Source organism: Orycteropus afer, unplaced genomic scaffold (assembly GCF_000298275.1).
Source record: "Orycteropus afer afer isolate SDZICR_OR568_19922 unplaced genomic scaffold, OryAfe1.0 scaffold00175, whole genome shotgun sequence".
Classification (NCBI taxonomy): Eukaryota; Metazoa; Chordata; class Mammalia; order Tubulidentata; family Orycteropodidae; genus Orycteropus; species Orycteropus afer.
Window position 1 is genome coordinate 2,038,936 of NW_006921762.1, and position 26,239 is coordinate 2,065,174.

The 26,239-nt window shown below is 39.2% G+C and overlaps 1 protein-coding gene across 1 annotated transcript in view; it reads right to left on the minus strand.

The window, feature by feature from the left end:
* Positions 1 to 26,239, minus strand: part of RABGAP1L (RAB GTPase activating protein 1 like) — a 920,113-nt gene that overhangs the window by 4,416 nt on the left and 889,458 nt on the right. The window contains exons 20-23 of the mRNA XM_007947094.2: positions 18,523 to 18,633; positions 8,521 to 8,625; positions 5,183 to 5,266; positions 1,424 to 1,495 (exon numbers count right to left, since the gene is read on the minus strand). Coding sequence (XP_007945285.1) covers positions 1,424 to 1,495; positions 5,183 to 5,266; positions 8,521 to 8,625; positions 18,523 to 18,633 — 372 coding nt within the window. The remainder of the gene's footprint in view (positions 1 to 1,423; positions 1,496 to 5,182; positions 5,267 to 8,520; positions 8,626 to 18,522; positions 18,634 to 26,239) is intronic.

Genomic DNA, 26,239 nt, shown 5'->3' on the forward strand with positions numbered 1-26,239 from the left:
TGTTTAACTCACATGCCTGTACTTTGTTTGGCTGGAAACCACAGTTGTGGGTTCAATTCTAGACCTGAAGGGCAACTAGGGGCCATAGTCTCAGTAAGCACTTTATATTAACACCAGTTGCCATCAAGTTGATTCCAACTCATGGAGAACCCATATAATACAGGTAGTCCCTGACTTACAACGTATTCAAATTATGATGAACTGTACTTACGAATACCCACTTTTGCTTTTTTTTTTTTTTTTTTGGCATATCTTATTGTTAGTAATATGCACTACATACAATGTTGCAGCACAAAATTTGCTGATGTTGTCATTCTCATACCAACCCCAAATACAAAGATTAGATTTATAAAGATACTGATAATAAAAGCCAACAATAATGAAAACTAAAAAAAAAGGTATTTGACTTACGTCAGAACTGACAGAAGAAGGAGTTGTCAGAACAGAATCCCACTGTAAGTGGGAGAATACGTGTATACCTTATCTTATTTAATTTTCAGAATGATCTTATGAGGCAGGTAATATTATCTTTTTTTTTTTTTTTTTTTACGGAGGACAAAATGAAGGTTAGAACACCAAATATGCTCAAATAGAATAATGTCAGGTTTCTGTAATACTTATCCCAAGAGTTTACTGTGCCAACATTGCCTTCTTTCAAGTATCAAACAAACCAAACCCACTGCCATCAAGTTGGATACGACTCATAGTGACCCCTCCTTGGGTTTCCAAGGCGTTATCTCTACAGAAGTAGATTGGCCCATCTTTCTTCTGAGGAGTAGCTGGTGGATTTGAACCACCAGCCTTCTGCCTAGCAGTCAAATGCCTTAGGCACTACACCACTAGCATTAACATAATGAGCTTTACCACCAGGGGGCAGCATGTAAGTAAATGTGACAAATACACTTTCAAAACAAATCTCATAATTTAATTGAACAATCAGTCAATTACTAAATTCATGTTTCCCGACCAAATTCTATGTTGCCCATGGTATTTAGTGTTCAAGAGTGAAACGATGATTCTACTGAATCCCAAAATGAAGCCACATCCATTTTAGAGACTGTTAGATGTAGGATGCTAAGGCTCCCAGGTTTCCACATCTAAGAAGAGGAAAAAAGCTACATGGCTTCAAGGCCTCTTTTGACCACAGTTGATTCCTACACCCTTCCTGCTACCTGCCTCTGACAGCCTGCCCCATTTTACAGGAGTATTACCTTTCAGCTGGCAGAGAAGAGGGCCACCGAGAGCCTAGAACAGAGGTCCAGAATTTCCCATAAAAATCCTCCAAAACAAAGGCAGATGGAGAGCATGATATCTACAAGCTATACTGCTGTGGAAGCAACATACAATGGGACCCTCTATCAGGTACTCACTAAGTATGAGTTTGGGAGAAATTATATCATAGAGCTATCTCATTCTTCCTTACCTTTACCACTTCCAGCTCCTCCTTGCTGGCTGTCTGCTGTTTCTCCAGCCTAGTACTTAACTGGGAACAGATCTAAGGATTAAAAAAAAAAAAAAAAGAGTTTAATTACTAGAAAATAGAATGACTTGCAGCACACCATCATAACTGTTTATCAACTCATGTATTAACATCTCTGATCCTAGAACAAATTTTGCAAATGAGCAGTATTGCAAATGCCAATCACTTTTGCAATGAGCAGCAAAAAGCCCAAGAGGGTTCCATGGTAAAGCACATCTCTATCTTAACTGGTAGAAAAAAGACATAGAATAAATTTGGTTTCTTTCTGTGACCAGTTCCAGTGAATTCCTGATTTCACCTCAGAATCCATCTACAGAACCTTTGCTTAGTATTCACCTCATGGAAGGTGCTATGCTGGGAATCTGATGAAAAGAATTCTGAACTAGATACGTCTCCTGTCTACAGTCATAGAAATTTCCTTAAGAAGTGGTAGAGTGAAAAAAGCAACATTAAAACGGCTAAAAAATAACACAGACTGACACTATTATCAAGTGGCTTGGCAACACAGCATATAAATTAAAAGCTTAGGTGCTGGAGTTTCAGGCTGGTCCAGCTCTACTATTTTCTAGTTGTGTGACTGGGCAAATTCGTTCATCTTTCTAAGTCTCAGTTCTCCAATGTGTGAAATGTTGTGACAATCAAGTGGAAAATGTTATGCAAAAGGTAAGTATTGTGCCTGGCCTGTGCTCAATAAATAAGGTCTATTATTATTATTAGGAGCTCTGGTAGCATAGTGCCTAAGGCACTTGACTGCTAACCAGAAGCCTGGCGTTCAAACCCACCAGCCACTCCTCAGAAGGAAGATGGGGCAATCTACTTCCGTAGTGACTGTTGTTGTTGTTGTTATTTGCCATCAAGTCGGCCCCGACTCATAGCAACCCCTCCTTGGGTTTCCGAGGCAGTATCACTACAGAAGTAGTATTGCCCAACCTTCCTTCTGAGGAGTGGCTGGTGGGTTTGAACCGCCAACCTTCTGGTGAGCAATCAAGTGCCTTAGGCACTATGCTACCAGAGCTCCTGACAAGTACTAGGAACAGGTACAAAGGAACAAATTTCTGTTTAAAAAATACTGAATGTTCAAATCCACTGACTAAAATAGTCATCTTTTAGAAAAATGAAATTAAAACTGGTTAGGGAATGGCAGATTTTAAAAGGCAATCTGGGCTAAAATCAAAACAAACTGTTATCAAAACAAACTTTAAGGAAAAAACATAAAAAACAAAACAAAACAAAACAAAAAAACCCAGTCTACCCAAAAATAGCTTTAAAGGACAGGGCCTTCTTATTGAGTTCAGTCACCAATATCTTTGGCTCCAACCTTGGGGAACCATTAATAGGACTGTTAGTTAATTAATTAATTAATTAATGTAATAGAACTGTAAAAAGAAGCAATCTCTCCACTAGTTTTTGTGAACAATACACCCTTTCAAACTAAACCAAACCACTCTGAAATGCAGCCAGTAAAAGCCAACTCCAACTGTAGGATACATTTAGATTAAGTTTTAAATTCTAATTATTTTCAAACAGATGGGTCTGTTGTCTTTTATGTTACCTGACATGTTTGCTAGGTAATATTCAAGAATAGTCCCAAGGATTACTATTTGAAGAGTGCCACATATGGCAGCTGCCCATGACCCAGTGTGACAATGGAAAAAAAAAAAAAATGCATTTGCACACAGCACTTTTCTTTCATGTTCCTTGTATTGGCTAATGTCTAACTATTCCTCCCCCCACCTACCCAAACTCAAAATTTCACGGTCACTTTCAGTCATTTCCCTTGTCTAGCAAGAAACGACTACCTTCTGCTTCTCCATCTTCTCTATTTTCACTACTTATTTTGGTTCTGGAACTCATTTCTTCTCACCTGGACTAGTGCCAGCCTCTTTCTGGTCTGGTCTACATCCTTGCCTGTGGATCTCTCCACCTGGTTCTACAAACCTCACAGAGACAGATTAGTGCCAATACTATGTCTCTGACCATGCCACTCTCCTGCTAACCAACTCCTACTACCTTACAGAATAAAATCCTCCTTACCGTGGCCCTGAAGACCTTGCTTGATGTGGGCCCCAACTCACCTCTTCTTCTTTGCTGTACTCAAAACTCCTGCCAAGCCAAACTCTTTTCTGATTACACCCCAACCTCCATGCTATGTGCATATACTGTTCCCCTTCTTGTACCATCTCCCCATCTCCTTTTCTTTTTTATCCTGTCCTTGTCCATTTCCATATATCCAAATCTCATCTAGCCTTGTCACAGCTCCAATCATCCCTTCTCCAGGGTCTCCTCATTTCCCACATGTACTAAGTCCCCTTTCCTCTTATTTATGCACAGGTGTTATCTCCTCATTACAATATCAGCTTCTAAAGGGGAAAAACTGAGCCACATTAATTTATCTTTTTGTTGTCCAAAGTATTAAGCCTTAAGCAGGCGTTTAGTAAACACTGGCTGATTATGATAAAAGAGTAGGATATCTCTGAAGCCTTGTTTTTAAGCAATCTTCCATGAAACTGAGGAATCCTCATGAAAAAAGATCGATAATATATGAAGTGAACTAAAAGTTAGTTTCAAAAAACAGTATGAACAATAATTTTTACTTAACTAGCAGCAATTTATACTCAATATTGCCTCTAGTTGGCAAGATTAAGGAAGATTTGTTTCTTTGTGTTTTTTCATACTTTTCTCATTTTTTACCAGGAGCCCTGATGGCTCAGTGGTTAAATGCTCAGCTGCTAACCTAAAGGTCAGCAGTTCAAAGCCATGAGCCGCTCCACAGGAGAAAGATGTGGAAATCATTTCCATAAAGATTACAGCCTTGGAAACGGTATGGGGCATTTCAACTTCACAGTAGTGGGTAATGGGTAATTTTCTGCAATGAACATACATTTCACTTTAAGGAAAACAAAGTAAAACATTAAAACAACAACAATAACACAAACTGAGCATCAGATTTCAAACTCCTATGTGAGGCAGGAGATCCAAGAGAAATCTTTGGATCAGAAGATGGTATAGGGTGCCTTTAATTCTAGAAACCTGGAATTGGATCAATCTACTCAGGGTCTTTTTAGGAGTAGATGGAGTCCTTGCCATGTTCCCAGCATGACCAAGTGGGACAAGAAGATAGCATTGGAGCTGGAATGAGGACTTTCTGGGACCACCCTGGAGAGGGTAGGAACATCCTCAAAGACATAGAGCCCTTTGAAACAGGATTTTACAGTGTATGATAGTCAGTTTCCTGCTAGTGTTGCCTGCAGTGGGTAAGACCACACTTACCATGTGGGACAAAGGGCTCTACATTCTGTCCTGAGACTGCAAACGATAAACTGATCCCTTTGCTATTTATTTAATACAGTCACTTAACATTAGTCCTTGGTAAAGACACAAAAGCTACTATTGTGATCTATGGGATATTAGCTTCTGAGAAGGACAGAGACAGGATCCCAATGGCAATAATAAGGCTGCTAGTCCCTTTTCATCTACCCAACATTATAAACAACCAACGTATTGCTTTGATCAGTCAGACTTCCCAATTAAAAGCAAGGATGTCCACCCACAGTCTATTTCAGAGCAGACAGTGAGCCACCAAATTTAATGGATCTATAGTCATTGTTCTGGAAATTCTAAACACAAAAATGTCTTTTCCCCAAAGAAAATCAAAAACAAAAAACAGCTTCTATAGCAACAAAAACCATAGTGGCATATTACCTGTTTATACTCGGCAATGATAGCTGTAGTTTTCTTTATTTCATATTCTGCCTTCTCCAGCTGTTTCCTGAAGACCTCTTTTAGCTAGAAAGAGTGTGGATGAGTCAGGGTTCAGCTGAAATCTTAATAAATTTTGAGAACCATATATATTCACATCTGCCTGATTCATAGTCAATGACAATGTAAACAACCATGACCATACAGAATTTTCCCATCAAAGTTACCTCTTGATAATTTGAAAAACCTAATCCTTTGCAAAGATGCAGAAATTTCACTCTTTCCCTGTGAAGTATATGAACAATCTTATTATAAAATGGCTATGCCAACTACTTATTTTATTAACATATTAGTAATTATGTATCCCATTCAGAATCTTTACCCTTATCGGGATCTAAAAACATCAAGGAAACATTGCATATACTATTACTCTTGACATTATATTATCAATTTTTGTTTGTTGTTATGTGCAGTTGAGTCGGACCCGACTCACAGCGACCCCTCCTTGAGTTTCGGAGGCAGTATCACTACGAAAGTAGATTGCCCCACCTTCCTTTTGAGGAGTGGCTGGTGGGTTTGAACCGCCAGCCTTCTGGTTAGCAGTCAAGTGCCTTAGCTACTATGCTACCAGAGCTCCTATATTATCAAATTAGTGGTGCAAAAAAAAAAAAAAAAAAATGTAGGCCCATTCATAGACTGCTACTGCCACTGCTGTTACTTCTCTTAAGGTAGGGAAGAAGAGGCTTTTGGGATTGGAGACAGAAGAAGATGAAGTAAAAGTTCTTGGGAAGGACAGGAAATTCAGGGACCAAAGTAAATGACTTTAGAAGGAGCTATGGTCACACATAATGCAGGTACTTGTTATGGTCACTCAATGTTAAATTCTAAGTGCACACTTAGAACCACGGTTACTTTTGTGGCCTAGGACTCTAGAATTCTAGGTGCAGGGGAAGGTTAAGGTGATTAAGAGCTCAGATGCCAGCAGATGAAAAGGAAAAATTCAATTCTTTCAATTTTTGAACAAACAAAAATTAACTCTGCTTAACCTTTAAGCACAAAATCAGAAAAAATAGATGGATTCTGTATTGCAGCATCCCAAGTTATTAACAGGGTGTACTCTATTGGCTAATTCATAAGTTGGTATAATTTATAATTGGGTTCCTTATCACTAGAAGATTTCTAAATGTCTTTATAGCTGCTACATTCTAAAAGCAATTTGTTGTTGTTGTTGTTGTTAAGTGCCATTGAGTCGGCTTCAACTCACAGCAACCCTACGTATAACAGAACAAAATGCTGCCCTGTTGTGGGCCAGGCTCACAATCTTTGCTATACCTGAGCCCATCGTTGCAGCCACTGTGTTAATCTATCTTCATGAGGGCCTTCCCCTTTTACGCTGATCCTCTACAATTTGTAGATTATATTTATTCAAACTTAGTTGTTTAGTCTATTTTCTAACTTACATAATTTGGCATAAAAATAACCCTCCTATGATAATGCCACATGAACTTCAGGAAAGGCTTAGCTAGTGGAGAGACTCCTGAGCAGGTTTCATTTATTTAAGCCATGGTTTCCTCATCTGATAAATGAGAATAATTCCTATCTCATAAGGGTACCACAATGGAGAATATAGATAGATAGATAGATAGATAGATAGATAGATAGGAGCTCTGGTGGTGTAGTGCCTAAGGCACTTGACTGCTAACCAGAAGGTTGGCAGTTCAAACCCACCAGCCACTCCTCGGAAGGAAGATGGGACAATCTACTTCCATAAAGATACTGCCTCAGAAACCCAAGGAGGGGTCACTATGAGTCGGGTCTGACTCGATGGCACATAACAACAACAAATACACACACACACACACACACACACATATGGAGAATGCCAAGCTTCTTGGATTGTTTTTGGCACATACTGGGTAAGTGTTCAGCAAATGTCACATCCTTTCCCCTTTTAGGTTTCAATACTCAAGGGCCACTATATGAATGTGGAACTGTGGGACAGGGAGAACATGAGTAACTAACCAACATTCATTTGACAAGAGCTTTCACTCCACCTAAAGTACTGAAGTGGCCTAATGAAGGCAAGAGGTAAAGAAAAAAGCAAACAGGCCTAGATAAACTAAAAACTAGATTGTCAACCCCAGACAAATTTTGAGTTGGTAAGAAAAAATATTGGGCCATATAGAAATGCCAATGATTCAGTTCATTGTTTTCTAATTGGAGGAAGACATCACTAAATACTTTTTATAATGACACAATCCTCCTTCACATGTAGCTTTACTAGAACTTTTCCAGTTCTTGGATATGCATAGGCCTTTAAAACGCTTTGTGCTCTGTTATTTATTTAGCATTACTGATGTCTCAGAATAACATTCATTAAAATAGTAAGTTAATAATCATGATTTAAGAAGGTTCTTCCCTTTATAAGTTAATTACATTAGTAACAATCAAATACTCCTTTGCCAGTGGACTTCACTCAGTTTTGAGAAAAATCTAAACTGTGTCAGCCTCCTGACTGGTGCTGTTAGGGATGGAGATCATGGCTGAAGTCGCCTCTTTTTCCTCACAGAAGGGGGAGCTTCCAACCCCTTAGGCTGGGAAGCCCTGTGTAGTGCCTGAGGCATTTGACTGCTAACCAGAAGGCTGGCAGTTCAAAACCATCAGCCATTCCTAGGAAGGAATAGCAGGCAATCTACTTCTGTAGAGATACCACCTGGGAAACCCAAGCAGGGGTCGGTATGAGTTGGAACCTACTTGACTTGATGGCAGTGAGTTTGGTTTTCGTTTTGTAACAGTGGTATCTTCCAGCTGATTAGCTTCAAAATTCACACAGACTGAAGGGTGGGAGCTGGTTCCCACAGGGGTTTCTTTTTATACCCACAGGGAATAAATATAATGTTTGAGTGCTCTGCCAGGAACACTGGCACTTCTTCCAAGGCACAAGTCAGGAAAATTAAGCATAACTGAGGGAGGCAGAGGCTGTGTGGCGACTCCCAGCGGAGATCTCCGCAGGTTTTCAGCTTAACAGTCCTGATAAATGACTTCAGAGAAGTCAATTATCCTGGACATACGACATGAAATTCGCAGATTTGTCAAAGCTCTTAGATCATAATTCTAAGTTACTAAACTTAGAGAAAACTCCACACTCTTGCTAGACATCTCAGCTAAGGCAGATTCCTACAAGCTATTCAAGGGCAGAAAGGCTGCCTCCTCTTCTAACACCTCCAAAAGAAGTTGTTGAGTCTCAGTGCTACTAACATTTACTTCTTGTTTATTTTATAGTTTTAATCTTCTCTCTACCAATTTACCTATGTAAAGAAAAGCCCACATACACCTTTTACCTGGGCAGTCTCTTCCTCTTGCTTTCTCTTCTCTTCCTCAGTCTCTACCAGCCTCTGTTTGGTCAGGAGGAGTTCCTTATTCAACACATCGGCCTTGTCTTCTGCCTGCAAATGAAGGCACACCACAATATAAAGAGGGTGAAGGAGGCATGTGCATATTTCCTCCAGACCATTCCCAGTCTTCAGTTATTGTTCCAGTATCACTGCAAGCCACTCTTTTCCCTCCTGGCTTGCCTTGGGGATGACTGCTTTCATTGAATGCCAACTATATACCAGGCACTTTGCATACAATACATTATCTCTAATCCTCACACAATAATTATTTTATAGATAACAGAAGTGAAGTTAGAGAGATTAAATAATCTGACTAGGGTCACACATTTAATATCACAGCCATGATCTGAATTTAGATTTGAATGACATCAAAGTCCCTGCTCTTTCTAAATGGCTCTTACACATTTTCCTCAGATGTCATATCAGTAACTCACTGAGAAACTGTACACATGGATCTGATGAAGGGGTAGAGCCTCATATAGAAGCTTCTGGGTGGTGGTACTCAGGGGTGGATTCAAAGAGGATGAGCAGATAGGCTGATCTCTGGACAACAGTTAGGTGAGAAAATTCACAGATAAGCTGAGGTAAACTGACTCACAAGCCACTCACACAGGATAGCAAGTACTGTGAGGAGAAATTAAGACCAGAAACCAGTGGTCAGATCGCCATGAGGAAATATGAAGTATAGACCAAGAGTCCAGACAGAAAAGACCATATTTCTAGAACGGCCAGGAAGACCTCAGAGAGAACTCTGGTTTTAACTTGAATGCAGAGGCAAAATTAATGATGAAAGCACTGTGTGTATATTTAACATGGTAGGTACATTTAACTTAATTGGGAGCTCTAGTAGCGTAGTTGGCTGCTAACCAGAAGGCTGGCGGTTCAAACCCACCAGCCACTCTTCAGAAGGAAGGCTGGGCAATCTCCTTCCATAGTGATACTACCTCGGAAACCCAAGGAGGAGTCGCTATGAGTCGGGGCCGACTTGACGGCACATAACAACAACAACAACAACTTCATCCCACACACTTTGGACATGTGATCGGGGGGATCAGTCCCTGAAGAAGGACATTGGTAAAGTAGTGGGTCAGCAAAAAAGAGGATGTTTCTCAAAGAGATGGATTGACACAGTGGCTGCAATAATGAGCTCAAACACAGCAATGATCGGGAAGATGGTGCAGGAGCCGGGTAGTGTTTCGTCCTGTGGTACACAGGGTCACGAGGGCTTGGAACTGACTCAATGACACCTAACAATAACAATAATGGGTATGTTTTACAGTTTAGGCCCCTCACCTCATCTTTTAGGTCTCAGCTTCAAGTGCATGCCCACACAGCAGTATTCCTGAGCCCTACATTACTAAATCAGTTCACCCCGATCTAAATTAGTTCCCTGTTTAAATCTCTCATTATTTTCCTTGACAGCATTTAGCACAATCTATAATAACAAATTAAACATGTGATTTGCCTTGCCACAGGACTGTAAACTCCAGGAGACACAGATGAGGGCTCTTTTGCTAATCATTATACCCCCACTACCAAACATAGTGCCTGGCACAGAGTGGGCACTCCCCTTAAGTATTGGGGCAATGAATGGATGTGGCTAAGTCAGTGCAGAAGAGACTGTGTTTCGCAGACATGGCAATAGCACAGGGCCACAGGATGAGTTCAGCAGAGAAAACCACAGACCCAGAAGAGAGGCAGCTATTTGAAGAAGGTACCTCTGGCTGTCAGCAGCAAAATGTTATCCAAGTATCGTGAAAACTGGCCAGGTTGCCTTCTGTCTGTGTTTCGCCTTATCTTCCACATGTCCAGATGGCCTGACCAGCAGTATGCTGGATACTGGCAAAGAAATTATGCTCCAGTTTCTCTGTTTTCACTATCTTAAAGCTGCTGATGTCCCATATCCCAGTGGTTATAACTGTTATCAGGTAATTTTCAACTGCTAGATAGCCAAGGTGAAAAAGATCCTTTTAAAGACTCTGAAATTTATTGTGATGTATTAGATTTTAGGGTGAGGGGAACCTGCACAGCAAAAGAACACACTAAAATAAGAGGCAGATCTCAAAAAATGCAACACTTAGGTTGCAAGTTAAGTTTTCATAAATTTTAACATATTTGATGAAGATTATGGGAGCTCAAAACTGAGAATCCCAGAGCTGCAAGTCAGACGGGAGAGCCCCCCGCTGGATGTCCCTCAAGTCTTAGAGCTGCTGTAACTGCTTCAGGTCCTACCCCAGAACGGTCTTTATCTGAGCAACAGCCCTGCTACTAAGTAAGATTGCAATGAATTCTCTTCTTACAGTAAGTACCCCCAGCAATTTCCGTTTTGTGAAAAGAATCCTTTAAAAATATTAACACTGTGAAGTAAATCTGTTTTTTAAGTTCAGTTTCTTGAAAAACTTACCAATAATTTTAGCTTTCTATAATCTTTTGAAGTCAGCCTAATTGTTAATAAACATCTAAATATTTATGCTGCGATGACCTACTATTTTCATTTACACATTTCCTGCTGAATAATCTTCACTAGGTCAAAGTATAGCAACCTCACTATTTCTGTTGCTATCAGATCTGACATCTGCAGCGATTGATGTGGGTCCCATATGGGAGGAAGCCACAGTTTCACAGGAAGCTTCATCCAAAGGCATCCCTCTCTGTTAAGTAGTGAAGTAGGAGCAACCTTCTGCTTATTAAAAGAGAACAACATCTGAAATAACTTGTTGTTGTTGTTAAGTGCCGTCGAGTCGTTTCCGACTCATAGCAACCCCATGCACAGCAGAACGAAACACTGCCCGATCCCGCACCAGCCCCACAATCCCTGCTATACTCGAGCCCATCATCGCAGCCACTGTATCAATCCATCTCGTTGAAGGCCTCCCCCACTTTCGTCGACCCTCCACCCTACCAAGCATGACATCCTTCTCCAGGGAATGGTCCCTTCTTACAACATGACCAAAATAGGTGAGACGAAGTCTGGCCATTCTTGCTTCCAAGGAGCATTCTGGCTGCACTTCCTCCAGGACAGATCTGTTAGTTCTTTTAGCAGTCCATGGTACTTTCAGCATTCTTCGCCAGCACCACAACTCAAAAGCATCAACTCTTCTTCAGTCTTCCCTATTCATTGTCCAGCTCTCACATGCATACAAGGTGATTGGAAATATCATGGCTTGTGTCAGGCGCACCTTAGTCCTCAAGGAGATATCCTTGCTCCTCAGCACTTGAAAGAGTTCCTTCGCAGTTGACTTTCCCAATGCTACACGTCGTCTAATGTCCTGACTGCTGCTTCCGTTGGCATCGATTGTAGAACCAAGCAATGTGAATTCCTTGACAACCTCAATCTTCTCTCCATTGATTGTGATGCTGCTCATTGGTCCAGTTGTGAGGATTTTTGTTTTCTTTATGTTGAGATGTAATCCATACTGCAGACTGTATTCTTCAACCTTCATCAGTAGGTGCCTTAAGTCATCCTCACTTTCAGCAAGCAAAGTTGTATCGTCTGCATATCTCAGGTTGTTAATGATTCTTCCTCCAATCCTGATACCACGTTTTTCTTCATATAGTCCAGCTTCTCGGATTATTTGCTCAGCATATAGATTGAATAAGTGTGGAGAAAGAATACAACCCTGACGCATTCCCTTCTTGATTTTAAACCATGTAGTGTCCCCTTGTCTTCCCATTAAAAACTCTGGTGGTATAGTGCCTAAGGCACTTGACTGCTGCTAACCAGAAGGTTGGTGATTCAAACCCACTAGCCACTCCTCGTAAGGATGATTGGGCAATCTACTTCTGTAGTGATACTGCCTTGGAAACCCAAGGAGGGGTCGCTATGAGTCGGAGATGACTCAATGACACATAAAAACAACAACCCTTTAAAAATGGTCTTCTGTATCTTTGCACTGTCAATATTTATACCTCACCTAAGTAGATATCATCACTAATATTCAATGAAGGTCTAGGAATGTAATACCAAACAGATAGATATTCAAATTCTATCTCTGAATCCAAATGGTAAAACCTTCACTGGATTTTGATAATAATAACACTGAGTTGAACATTATCATTATTGATACAATGTCTCTGAATCTCTTACCAACATCTTATAACATCTGATTGATACTGTAACTTGTAATTGCCATCTAAGGCTTCTGAGACAGGCACTGCAACGTGCGATTTGATCATACCTAAACTGACAACCTGATCAAAAGGCTCAGCTCTAATATTAGAGGTCAGGGCCTTTCAGAAATGATTTCTGGAAGAACTGGCAAAGCTAGTTGTTCAATTTAAAACAGAACAAAATACTTCTCTATCTAGCCTATGTACTATCTGGTCTAGTACAGAACTTGCTATTGTTAGAGGGAACCTAGACACAGCCCTCAGTGGCAAGTACTAGCTGTATGTTTTCTCTTTTGCTCCTTGGGAACAAGGAAGGACAAGAAGGGGGACTGAAAGCAGGCAGGAAGAGAGACTGAAATAGCGATGCTGTCTTTTCTCCTTCTGAATCCCCGAGAAGCCCTATTTAAGGAGTCTGAGAGAGGGCAAGTTGTCAAAAGGGAAGGCTTCTGGAAGAGAAAATGGAAGAGCCTTTGATGCCCAGGAAGCTGGGAACCAACGTTAAAGACAAAGGTAAGGAATGACTTATTGAAAAAGTACCTAATTACCTAATTAGTGTTTGTTTGCTTTACATATTGTCTCAAATACAATCTGCTTTCATGGTTGACTATAATGTTTGCCAAAGTTTTGCTGTTTTGATTAAGACATCTGATTTTTGATAAACTGGGAATGGAAAAGTATGGGGCAAACTGGGTGAAGGTAGGCAAAGCTGGTGTCTTAACTCCCTGGCTGTGCCCTTCTTCGAAGACTTGTGGGGGCGGGCAAGAAACCTAAACTGCAGGGACTGCTTTTTGAGAGGCAAATAAGCCCTGCAGAGGCAGAAACTGCAACATTGGAAGTTAGGAGTTGATGTGCATGCAATAGCAGCTTTTGTTTTTTTCTGTCATCTATATAATACGCTTCAAAAGGCTGGGTCCAGGTCTTAATTCATTTGTTAAAAAAAAAAAAAAAAAAAGAGAGAAGAAAAGAAAAGTATTAATGTGGAAGAAAGAAGGGAAGTGAGAAGGAAGAAATGAAGGAATCTTTTTTGAATTGATTGGTACCCACATGAGGTACCCAGACTCAATAATCAATGATTGCAAAAGTACTCTTAACTGTAGTCATTCTAGACTAATCCAAGAAAAGCATTCCCTCGGTGGTAAACTCATTTTAAAAATCATTTTGTTTCTGATTATGACAAAGCTGCCCTGCTGTGAACTGCCATTGAGTTGACTCCGACTCACACCCCCATGTGTGCAGAGCAGAACTGCTCTGTGGGGCTCCTAAGGCTGTGGCCTTTCAGAAGCAGATCGCCAGCCCTGTCTTCTAAGGAGCCTCAAAGTGGCTCTGAACCACCAACCTATTTGGCTAGTAGTCCAGCACTGTTTGGTTCACCCAGGAAAAAAATGTTATAATGTGTATTAATACTTAGCCAAGGGTGCTTAGTATTCAAGGTCTTCCTATAAATAATAAATAGTTGAAAATGCAAAAGTATAATGATGAATATAAAAATTAGATTTTATTTTATGCAAAAAGAGACCTGCTGGTAACATTTTGATGTATTTCCTAGGAGCTCTGGTGGCATAGTGCCTAAAGCATTTGACTGCTAACCAGAAGGCTGGTGGTTCAAACACACCAGCTACTCCTCGGAGGTAAGACTGGGCTATCTACTTCCGAGGTAATATCACCTTGGAGACCCAAGGAGGGGTTTCTGTGAATCAGATCTAACTTGATGGCAGTGAGTTTGTTTTTGATTTTGGTATATAGATATATTTTATTCTCTTTCCCAACCAGATGGCCCCATTCTATCTAACATCTTTTTCAACTTAGATGCAGTTATACACACATAAACCTGTGGTTTTTAAAATACCGTTATGTCATTTTCTTCCTATCATTTAACTGTTGTTGTTAGGTGCGGTTGAGTCATCCCTGACTCATAGTAACTCTATGCACAGCTGAATGAAACACTGCCAGGTCCTGTGCCAGCTCCGCAATCCCTGCTATACTGAGCCCATTTGCTGCAGCCACTGTGTCAATCCATCTTGTTGAAGGCCTTTCCCCCCCTTTCGTCAACCCTCCACCTTATCAAGCATGACATCCTTCTGCAAGGAATGGTCCCTTCTGACAACATGAGCAAAGTAGGTGAGATGAAGTCTGACCATTCTTGCTTCCAAGGAGCATTCAGGCTGCACTTCCTCCAGGACAGATTGGTTAGTTCTTTTAGCAGCCCATGGTACTTTCAGCATTCTTCTCCAGAACCACAGCACAAATGCATCAGTTCTTCTCTGGTCTTCCTTATTCATTGTCCAGCTCTCACATGCATATGAGGGCTTGAAAATATCATGGCTTTTGTCAGGTGCACTTTAGTTAGTCCTCAAGGACACATCTTTGCTCTTCAGCAACTGAAAGCAGTCCTTTGCAGCCAACTTGCCCAGTGCTATATGTCGTCTGATGTCCTGACTGCTGATTCCATTGGCATTGATTGTAGAACCAACCAATGTGAAGTCTCTGACAACTTCAATCTTTTCTCCATTTATCGTGATGCTGCTTAGAGGTCCAGTTGTGAGGATTTCTGTTTTCTTTATATTGAGGTATAATCCATACTGCAGACTGTATTCTTCAATCTTTATCAGTAAGTGCTGCAAGTCATCCTCACTTTCAGCAAGCAAAGTTGTGTCATCAGCAATCTCAGGTTGTTAATGATTCTCCCTCTAATCTTGATGCCACATTCTTCTCCATATAGTCCAGCTTCTTGGATTACTTGCTCAGCATATAGATTGAATAAGTATGGGGAAAGGATACAACCCCGACACACTCCCTTGTTGTAAACCATGAAGTGTCCCCTTGTTCTGTTTGAATGACAGCCTCCTGGTCTATGTACCATTTCCTCATGAGTACAATTAAATGTTCTGGAATTTCCATTCTTCTCAATGTTATCCACAATTTGTTATGATCTACACAATCAAATGTTTTTGCAAAACACAAACACAAATAAACATCTTTGTGGTATCCTCTGCTTTGAGCCAAGATCCATCTGACAGCAGCTGTGATATCCCTCGTTCCATGTCCTCTTCTGAATCCAGCCTGCACCTCTGGAAGTTCTCTGTCAATATACTGCTGCAATCATTTTTGAATTATCTTCAGTTAAGATTTTACTTGTGTGCAATATTAATGATAATGTTCGATAATTTCCATATTCTGTGTGATCACCTTTCTTTGGAATGGGTACAAATATGGATCTCTTCCAGTCAGGTGGCCAGGTAGCTGTCTTCCAAATCTCTTGGCATAACTCAGTGAATGCCTCCAGTGGGGCATCCATTTGTTGGAACATCTCAATGAGTATTCCGTCAATTTCTGGAGCCTTGTTCTTCAGCAATTCCTTTAGCGCAGCTTCGACTTCTTCCTTCAATATCATTTGTTCTTGATTATATGCTATCTCTTGAAATGGATGAAGATCGACTACTTCTTTTTGGTACAGCGACTCTGTGTATTCCTTCCATCTTCTTTTGATGCTTCCTGTATCATACAATATTTTGCCCATAGAATCATTTAACTACTCCTCACCTACTATTGGACATATACGTTCTTTGGTTTTTTTGGCTTTTAATAGTAGTGCTGCAGTAAATATCCTTGTACATGCAAGTGTGACCACATCCCTGACTTTGCTTAGGCAAATCTGAAATCAGAATACATATGTGCCAGTTTCCTCATTTATAAAATTGGGGATTGAAGCGATACCTGCTTCACTGAATCAGGAAGACTTAAATGGGATAATGCTGAATATAGAGTTTGCCACATACAAAGTACTCAGTAAATATTTACCTTTATTGTTATTTTAAACATTTTAAAGACTTGGTAAATGCTACTAAATTAATTTCCCAAACAAATGTATCAATGTACACCTCTTGTTAGATTATTTTATTGCATTTTCACTGAATCTAACTTGTTTTTTTCCACTTAGCAAGTCATCTTAAGAAAATGAATAATGAATAAAAGATTCAAAATGGCAGAATCAAATGTGAGTCAAGGCAATTTGGAAAGGTGATTTGAAACCAAGCCTTTATTATGGTATATCCGACTTGTTACTATAATGTCATTAATATGAAAGTGTAACTGCTGAGGGGCAGGTTGTGTCTGGCCCTGATCAAATGAGGACCCCACTACAGTCTTGTTCTGAAAGGTTCAGTCATACTTTCCTTCTAACACTTTCAACAACTTTTGAGTGAGCTAGTGGAATGGGGTTTGTGGTTAAAAGGCCCAGATTAAAAAAATATATATATCATTTTTCCTGCTTTCTACATATGTGTCCTGAGCAGCGTAGTTTTGTTTTGTTTTCGTTTTTTAAATTTCATTTAGTGCTGACTCTCTCAGCTTTCCCCTCTTTTCCTGTAGCACAGTTTTCCTTAACACTGCTCTTATCTCCCAGCTTACTGCTGTGGAAACTTTTTAGCTACAAAACTAGCTGTATAAACAGAAAGGGAATTGTGGTAAGAACCATTTTCAGCCATCCTTTTATTTTGTGCATTCAAGCAGATTTATGTTAATAATGAATTTGTCTTGTAAATATTGTCCATGCATAGTTAGAACACAGTAATGACTTGCTTTCACAGACTCAACGACAGTCTGGAACCCAATTTTTCTGACCCTGAACCACCTACTGGAAATACTAACTTATTAAAAAACAGAAAATAGAAGGATGATTTTAAATCTGCACACGACTTATTTCGTATTGCCAATTACCTGTGAAAATGCTAGCAATGGAAAACAGGGGGTTCTAAGGTTGTTATCTCTGTTGAAAAAAGCAAGGAGGAATTAATTTAAGGTCTTCCTAGCAAGAGCCAACAATCACTGAACACTTACTATTGAAATGTTTTAGTTTATTTTATTCTCACAACACCACTATTTTATATCTATTGACAAGTTAAGAACTGCCTGAGGTTGCAGGTTAGTAAGTGGTGGCACTAGGAGTCACATCTAGGAAGTTTGGGTCTTAGCCAATAAGGTGTCTGTCAATCCAACAATACACAAATCTGAATGTTATATATTTCATATAAAATCTTTACATTTAAAGTCAAGGAAAGGTTCATATAGGGAAGGAAACATTCTCTGTTGGTTAACAGGGGTGGGAGGGGTGGAGAGGGTAGAGTAAGCAGAGCTCCTCATGTCACTTTAGTTTTGTGTATTTCAATGTACATAAATTATATTTCAATAAAATGCATTAAAAAAAAAAGAAAAAATCTTTATATTTATTGTAGCTAAGACTTACTGAAACAAAAAGTAAAGTGTCTACCAGTACTGCAATGGCATTAGTATACTTGTGAAGGAGCTGTGGTGGTGTAGTGCCTAAGGCATTTGACTGCTAACCACAAGGCTAGTGGTTCAAACCCACCAGTCAATCCGTGGAAGGAAGATGGGGCAACCTACTTCCGTATTGATACCGCCTGGGAAACCCAATGGGGGTTGCTATGAGTTGGGACCCACTCAATGGCAGTGAGTTTGGTTTGGTTTGGAGCATACTTGTGATGACTGATATTCTTGGGTAATTATGCAGGCAGCCCTTGGTTTAGGAAAAGTACAGATGAAAAGGAGAGACAACAGAGAAGTTTGGAAGGGTAAAAAAAAAATACGACACCCATGCTGCTCGGAAATGACCTAAAACTTTCTGAAAGGCTCGTGTTTTTCACCCTCTAAAATCAGCACATACACTCTCCTCCCCACTTGCCATTCACCAATCAAGCAGCTCACTCAACACAGTGTCAACTGCAGAGTAAGCCCCAGTGGAATAAAGGTGAGTGCAACTTGATCCTTGCCCTTGTAGAGGTCGTCACAGTCTTACTTCTACCCAGGGAATGATAAGCTTACCTGGTCCAAGTCATTTCGCAGAGCGATTTTGCTGGTTACAAGTTCATGGGCAAGGTCATCATTTTCTTGCTCCAACCTCATGCTGGCTTCCTGTAATCTCCGGTTCTCCCTCTGCAGGAATAAAGCAACAGCCACAGGTAGGCATTAGTGCCTGGCCATACTAGCAGAAACAAAATGGAATTGGTGGGGGAAAACAAGCAACAACAAAGTGAACTTTTAAGGGTGTAAAAGGAGAAGGCAGAAGTGGCACAGGAAGGCAGGACTGCTGTCTGGGAAACAACGGTGAGGTAAGCGAGCGGTGCAGATGCAGAACTCAACACAGTGAATCTATACCCTCCCGACATCACTTCATTGTAGAAAATGTGTCACAAATAGCAAAATTTCCAAAGACACCCCCAATCCTGTGAGGTTTTCATATGGACCTAGAACAGATGCAATTTTTTGTAACATGCACAATAGTCCCTCAAGGGAAACTTCAGGACACAGTAGAGATGGATGAGAGGGCAATCTCTAGACATTTCTTCAAATTGTTTTTCCAAGATAAGAGTTCAAATTAATTGAGTATATTTGAGAGTACTAAATCAAGAATCAGGACACCTATATTGATGCCTTTGGTACCAACAGACATTTTCCTTCCTTGTATAAGAATATATTTACTCTTCTGAAACCTGATTTTTGTGTTGGTGAAAGCAGTAGTCCTTACAATAATGTCTCTAAATGTTTGCTTTGGTTCTCTCAACCTCAGAATAAAGGACTCTGGGTAAAATAAGTCACTGAGTTGATATGCATCCCCTTGCAATTCCAAGGAAAAATCTAAAACAAAGTTGTAAGGTCAAGACAATCCAGCCATTAATTCTGATGAAGCAAGATCTCCTCTGACTAACCATTCTGAACTGAGTATTTCACATCTATTTTCAGAATAGCAATTTAGTGTCTTCCATTCCAAAGTACCAAAAGTGCTTTCTTTGCTACTATTAGCAGTTGCTGGAGATTCAAAAGCAAGCTGACAGGAAAGACTTCAATATGATGAGACCTTCCTGTTTTTCAGATTTACAGTCCTAACAGTGCTTTCTGCAAGGGTGGCAAAAATTCAAACAAAGCAGTGCTACAAAACAGAAGACAAATCTATCTATGCATGGGAAGACAGCACATCATAGCATATTGGGTGGTGTGAGGTTAATTTTATTTTCTATAAAACAACTTGGTGTTTTGTTATTTTCAAAGAACAAAATCTAACTTTTTCTTCTTCTTCTTCTTTTTTTTTTTTAAAGAAGGGCAATAAAGACTCTCAGGAAGGCTAAGAATCACAAAAGAGGCAAGGCCAGCCAGAGAAACTAAAGGAAGACCCTATGCTTTGGCTGAAACAGGCTTATGGAATTCATTCTTATCTTTCCTTTTGGGAAACATAGATTGGCTAGTTGGGAAATGTAAAAATGTTCTTGAAAAAGATAAATTTAAAAACAATCCCAAATCACTTATATATACTTTCAAATAAATCCATGACAGACTTGCACACAGTGTTAAAATATCTAATGACAAAGCAAATGCTTACGCTACTCTGTAGAAAAAATATATCTCTAACTGAATAATTCCATTTTTATAACAATATAAACAACAGACATTAACTGTGAGTGGTTGTTGTTGTTAGGTGCTGTCAAGTCGGTTCCGACTCATAGCAGCCTTGTGTGTGACAGAACAAAACACTGACCGATCCTGTACCATCCCAACAATTGTTGGTACATTTGGTCATTTTAAGTCATGTCACATCAGCAAATGAAGGTCCCGAAAGCTTTACTCCATCCACATCATTAAGGTCAACTCTACTTTGAGGAGGCAGCTCTACCCCAGTTCTATTTTGAGTGCCTTCCAACCGGAGGGGCTCATCTTCTGGCACTGTATCGGTGTTCCACTCCCATCCATAAGGTTTTCACTGGCCAGTTTTCTCAGAAGTAGAGCACCAAGTCCCTCTTCCTACTCTTAGTCTGGAAGCTCTGCTGAAACCTGTCTACCATGAGTGACTCTGCTGCTATTTGAAATATCAGTGGCACAGCTTCTAGCCTCACAGCAAAATGGAAGCCACCCCAGTATCACAAACTGACAGACTACTGGTGGTAACTGTGGGTAGTCTTTTAAAATGTTTCCAAGTTTTCTACAGCGAATACATAATACATTTGTAACTGTTTTTTTTTTTTTTTTTTTTTTAAATGAAAAGCAATTCAGAATCTCCATTATACTAAAGGGATAAGTGCCAAAATGAGAAATATTTGTAAGTCCACTCCTGTTAGAAACTCATATTGTACAGTAAACCATACTCCATCTTCTTTTGTGACCAATATATATAGTAACCCCTCAAAACTGCTGCCTTGCCAGTAAACCCTTCTCAAGATGTGCCTAAAAAGACAGTATACATATTTGTAGGAACAAATTGTACTCATCAAATTCTCCTGTTCTCTCATGCTCCCATAGAAGTGTGATAAGAGTGGAGACTAAAATATATTTAAAAAGCCAGCTTACACAATTAAAATATTTTAGTCTTTGCTGAGGTAACCTAAATTCTGGGGTGCAAAAGTTAGCCTTTTATTCTAACTACATATAAAAGTATTATCTATATAAGTAATATAAGATACAATATTTTATAAGATAGTATGTCATATATATATGAGCTCTGGTGGTGCAGTGCCTAAGGCATTTGACTGCTAACCAGGAGGTTGATCGTTCAAACCCATCAGCCACACTGTGGAAGGAAGATGGGGCAACTGACTTCCATAAAGATTTACTGCCTTCGAAACTCAATGCTATGAGTCAGAATTGACTCGATGGCAGTGAGTTTGGTTATACACATATAAAACCAAACATACAATACATATATTATCATATATATATATATATATATTATATATATATAACTTTTGTGGGGACAACCTATATGTTTGTTTAAAATTTAGATTAATAAAAACATTGTTTCAGAAACTTTTTCAATAAATTTCTTCATTGCCAGGAAGGAGACTGTATACCCACTACCCAGCACAATTTCAACACAACATATTTTGCAATGCAGACTGCTTACACAGGGACGAGATTTTTCTCATTTCTTGGTAAATATCTTCAAAACAGAACAAGATAAGACTACTCCAATACCTATTTCTAAGTGTCCTGTCTCTACTGAAATTTTACCTGCAGAACTCCAAAGCAAAAAAAAAAAAAAAAAACTTTCTCAACTAGAATTGACATTAACGTGGCACAATGGAAAATGTTGCAGCTACCAGTTTTTCCGGTTACAAAGACAGATGGTTGAAACTGAGTTAAAACAACCTCCAGGTAAAGTCATGTAATGTTTATGGAAAAGTACTTTGTCTAAAACATTAAAAAATGTACCCAGGTAACTACTTCACAATTGATTAGAGATAAATGTCTGATGGATTATATTATATAATAAAGAGATGTAATTTAGCTGTAATTCTAACTAGCAACTTCCCATTAAGATGAGAGATGCAACTTGAACCCTTCCTTATAGATAGATGCACAGCTAACGAGATAGGGGAGGATGCGCAGAGACCTGGCAGAAAGTATTTTTTGTCTGAGGGTCCTGAAGAAACAAAAGAGCCTGAGGGAACACACCTATTGGCTTTTGCTTTAGCAAGAAGCTTCAGTTTGGTGTCTGCAAAGCAAGCAGCACAGTGGGACGTGTCAGACTCCTGCTGTGCACTCACAGACAAGTGGGAAAGCAAGCTACGGGGCCAAAAATGCAGTATCATCCTCCAAAGTATGAACCCGAGGCAGGGGAGGTGCTCCCAAGTGCTAGGAATGCTACTGAGAGACAGTGCTACTGAAATGGAGGTTTTCTAAGAAAAACCTGCCTGTAACCCACTGAGGGCAATTGCATTACTTGGCTGTCTTGCCAGCCCTTCCTGAGGAGCCAGAATCGATTTCTGAACAAACTGATTTAACAAAAAAATTGTATTTCCATTAGCATGGAGAAGGTAACCTTGTGAGGTCCATTTTGAAGTGTTGGAAGGGCTGCCCACCTGAGAGAGGTTTAATTTAAAGTTAGCCCCTTTCACCTGGGTCAGCCCCGGGACATCCCAGGCTGTAACCTTGCAGGAGCAGATGTGTCGAATGCTCAGAGTCTGTCAGCAAAACAAACATCACTTCCTTTGTCTTTCTGAAAAGACTACGGGAGACACTGCTTGTAAAACCCTTCCAACTCGCACTGCACTGTTGGAAACATCCTCCATGTCACACAACTGACAACGTTTGACTGAGAAGTGGACACCTTTCCTCATTAGTTCCCTCCCCCCTTGCCTAGGAGATGCTCACCTGGGAAAGTTTGGTTAGTAACTTTTGGGAGGAGGATACTGCATTTTTTTTTCCAAAGAGACAGACGCTGATGTTACAGACATACATAGATAAAAACTTACCTCCTCAAAAGTCATAGACCAACTACTGTTTTCAATCATTGGTACAAAGACAATTGAAAAAAAAAAAAAAAAGAATATCCAATGAAATTGCACACCAACTAATACAATTAGGAAATGGCAAGAACAAAAACAGACATTTGTTAATGTTATTTTGTTGTTTTTCCTTAGATGCTCCAAGTTCTCTCTATGACTGCAGACACTTGATGGGAGAAAGTATACTTCAGGCAACCAGTGGGCAAGTCTCAACTCAGGAAGACTGAAACTCTGAAACTCCACCCTCTCTACCCCGCTATTTGCAGTTTGCCTGACTGATGAAAATGTGGAACTGTTAGCAACTACGGTGTGAGTTGTTTACACCATGTTAATAAACTGGGTGGAAGGGACTTCCTCATATGAAAACGTCAGAAACCCTGCAAAATAGTTCATCTTTAGGCAACAGAATGAGATTGATGGGTAGAAAAAAATGCAAAAAACAAAACAAAACAAAACAAAAAACCCACATCTCATTTGTGTCTGTGTGGGGCTTAAGTTTGGGTGGAACAGGACAAGGAATGGTTAACATCATTTATTCCAAGATGAGAAACCACAGCAATGAGAACTGGCAATCAAAAGAAAATAAACTGAGTTTTACAGAAAAAAAAATGATAGGGAATGAGGCAGCTCTTAACTGTAGCTCAATATTTTGGGTGTGTTGTCTGTTGCTATGTTGACTTCTTGACACATCATTTCAAAGACATTTAAGGGTCAGGAGAAAATGTTTTCCTAAAAGACTCAGTACCATTTTATTAACAAATAACACACCAACTCTCACATATTCCTTTTGGGTACCTCTTTCAAAAACAAGTTGATAATCATCATATTCACATTTTAAGCTGACAGTTATTTGACACACAAAGACAAATGCCTACAGATGAAATGTTTAAATGTCTGCCCTGTCTGTAAATGAAAATTTGAGAAAGAAAATCTGAATATTTGAAACTTTAGGCTTCCTTCCCTATCCCATTACATCCAATTTTATCTTACTGGTAATTTTTAGAAAAATTTTAAATATCAAACTGAAAACAAAATCTTAATAACTGGCAGTTGGTAAGCCAGACTGCATTTCTTTCAGCATTTTAAAAACAATCTTAGATTATACTCTAGAATGAGGGTCAGCAAACTTTCTGTAAAGAGCCAGATAGCAAATATTTCAGGCTTTGTGGGTCATAAGCTGAAACTAATCAACTTGTAGTGCAAAAGCAGCCATAGACAACAAGGAAACAAATAGCTGTTGTTGTGTTCTAATAAAACTTTATTTATAAAAACAAGCAGTGAGCTACATTTGGCCCACAGACTAGTTTGCAGATCCCTGCTCTACTCTAGTAAACAAATCAAACTTTTTAAAAAAGCAATTGGATTACAGAAGATAGAAAAACATAAGTGTGACATAATTTTCTCAGTAACACTACTTTAATAGGAAACAAACTACTAAAAATTGAAGCAAATTTTTGGAGAATTAATTCTGAACATCATCAATAAACAGACTTAGAAATTTATGATGTACTTATCATGTACTTAATTAATAATTATATTTCCTCCACTAAGGAGACAGGAATGGCCAGAAACCACCTGCTCCTTCAAAGCTAATTTGCTTGAGAAGCCTCAAGAGGGTTTGCATACTTCACCATGCTACAACACTGACTTCATCAGGCTGTCCAAGCTCAAAAAGAAAGAAAAACTTCTGAAGTTTATCATCAAGTTATCACAGGTAGAATCAAAACCCTCCTCTTTTCTATTAGTATTCATTAACAGCACATTGTTCACAACATACATATTTTCAAAAGCCAACAACACTCTCCGTGATGTGGGTAAATATGTTTCTTTTCCTTGGTAGAAAAACCTTTCTCAAAGACGGATCTGCTTATCTTCACATCCCTGAGTAAAAGAAAGGGCCCAACCTGGTAAGAAAGAAATCTTAATCTCTCCACTCCCAGGTAAGAAATTTAACATAATTTCAATTCCTTCACTTGTCATAATAAAAACAGAAACAACCTGTGATAACTGCTCTATAATATTTTCCTAGATATGTCAGGAGAGCAAATTATATAAGTACAATTATGCTTCAAATATTTTGTTTGTATTATTTTCACAATAATAGTTTAGTTTAAAATTGCATAGGAGACAACTGTTTATAAAAATTAGTATGTGCAAGAAGAACTTAGAGTAAATTTAATGGAGGGAATATAATTTTCTTTCTGCTTGAATTACATTTTGATTTTTAAAAAATTACTATGTCTAATCTCAAGAAAGAAGTTAAAACATTCTAAATTTAATTAAATGGGACAGGATAAAACTCTTAAATTAGAAATTATGTATTTATAATATGATCTGCATCCCAAACCCAAGAGAGTTTAAGTGTTTCAGATTCTTTCCAGGATTTTCCCAGCTAGAACAGGTAAGAACATAACCTTCATTATGCTTTGGGAGATTAACAGAATTTAATTAATTAGCTGTACTAAAAAGGCTCCACTGCATTTGTGTAAGTAGTTCTTTAATTAAAGAATGAAAAGCATATCATCTTCCAGAGCCAGGTTAAGCCGGTCGTTTCCTAAAAAGAACCATTGATAGATTTATATCACAAGACAATGGGTTTTCTCCTCAATGCAAACAACTCATCTCCTTAAAATAGAAAATAAAATCTTAATTTTCTGAATTGGTAATTGCCTATTAGGGGCCTGGTTACTAATTTTACATATGTATCCACGAATGTGCATTTTCGGAGGGCCAGTACCAAAATGAAAATGCACATTATGTATTTCTATAGGTTAATCTTTACCCTACATTTCACTTCATTTGAAATCAAGAAACGGCTTGAACAAAAATATCAGACTAGGTAAAAATATCATACAAATTTGGCCAGGTCTAAACTAAAAAGGATAATAAAAGGTATATAGAATAAATATTCTATATTCTTCCTCCAATAAAGCAAAAGCTCCTTCTGTCTCTTGGAATGTAGTCATGAAGACAAACAGAAGGAGCACACCAAAGGCTGCCCGTGGTCACCCAATGGGGGCAGCAGCTGAGTCGATTCTGACTCATAGCAACCCCCACTGAGTTTCTGAGGATGTAAATCTTTACAGAAGGAGATCACCCCACCTTCCTTCCGTGAAGCAGCTGGTGGGCTTGAACTGCTGACTTGATTAGCAGTCAAATGCCTTATCTACTACACCATCAGAACCCTTAAGTGGTGCACTGAGTTTCAAATATAAACTGATGCCAAGCTCACATAGCACAGAGTATGGATTACCTATTTACATATG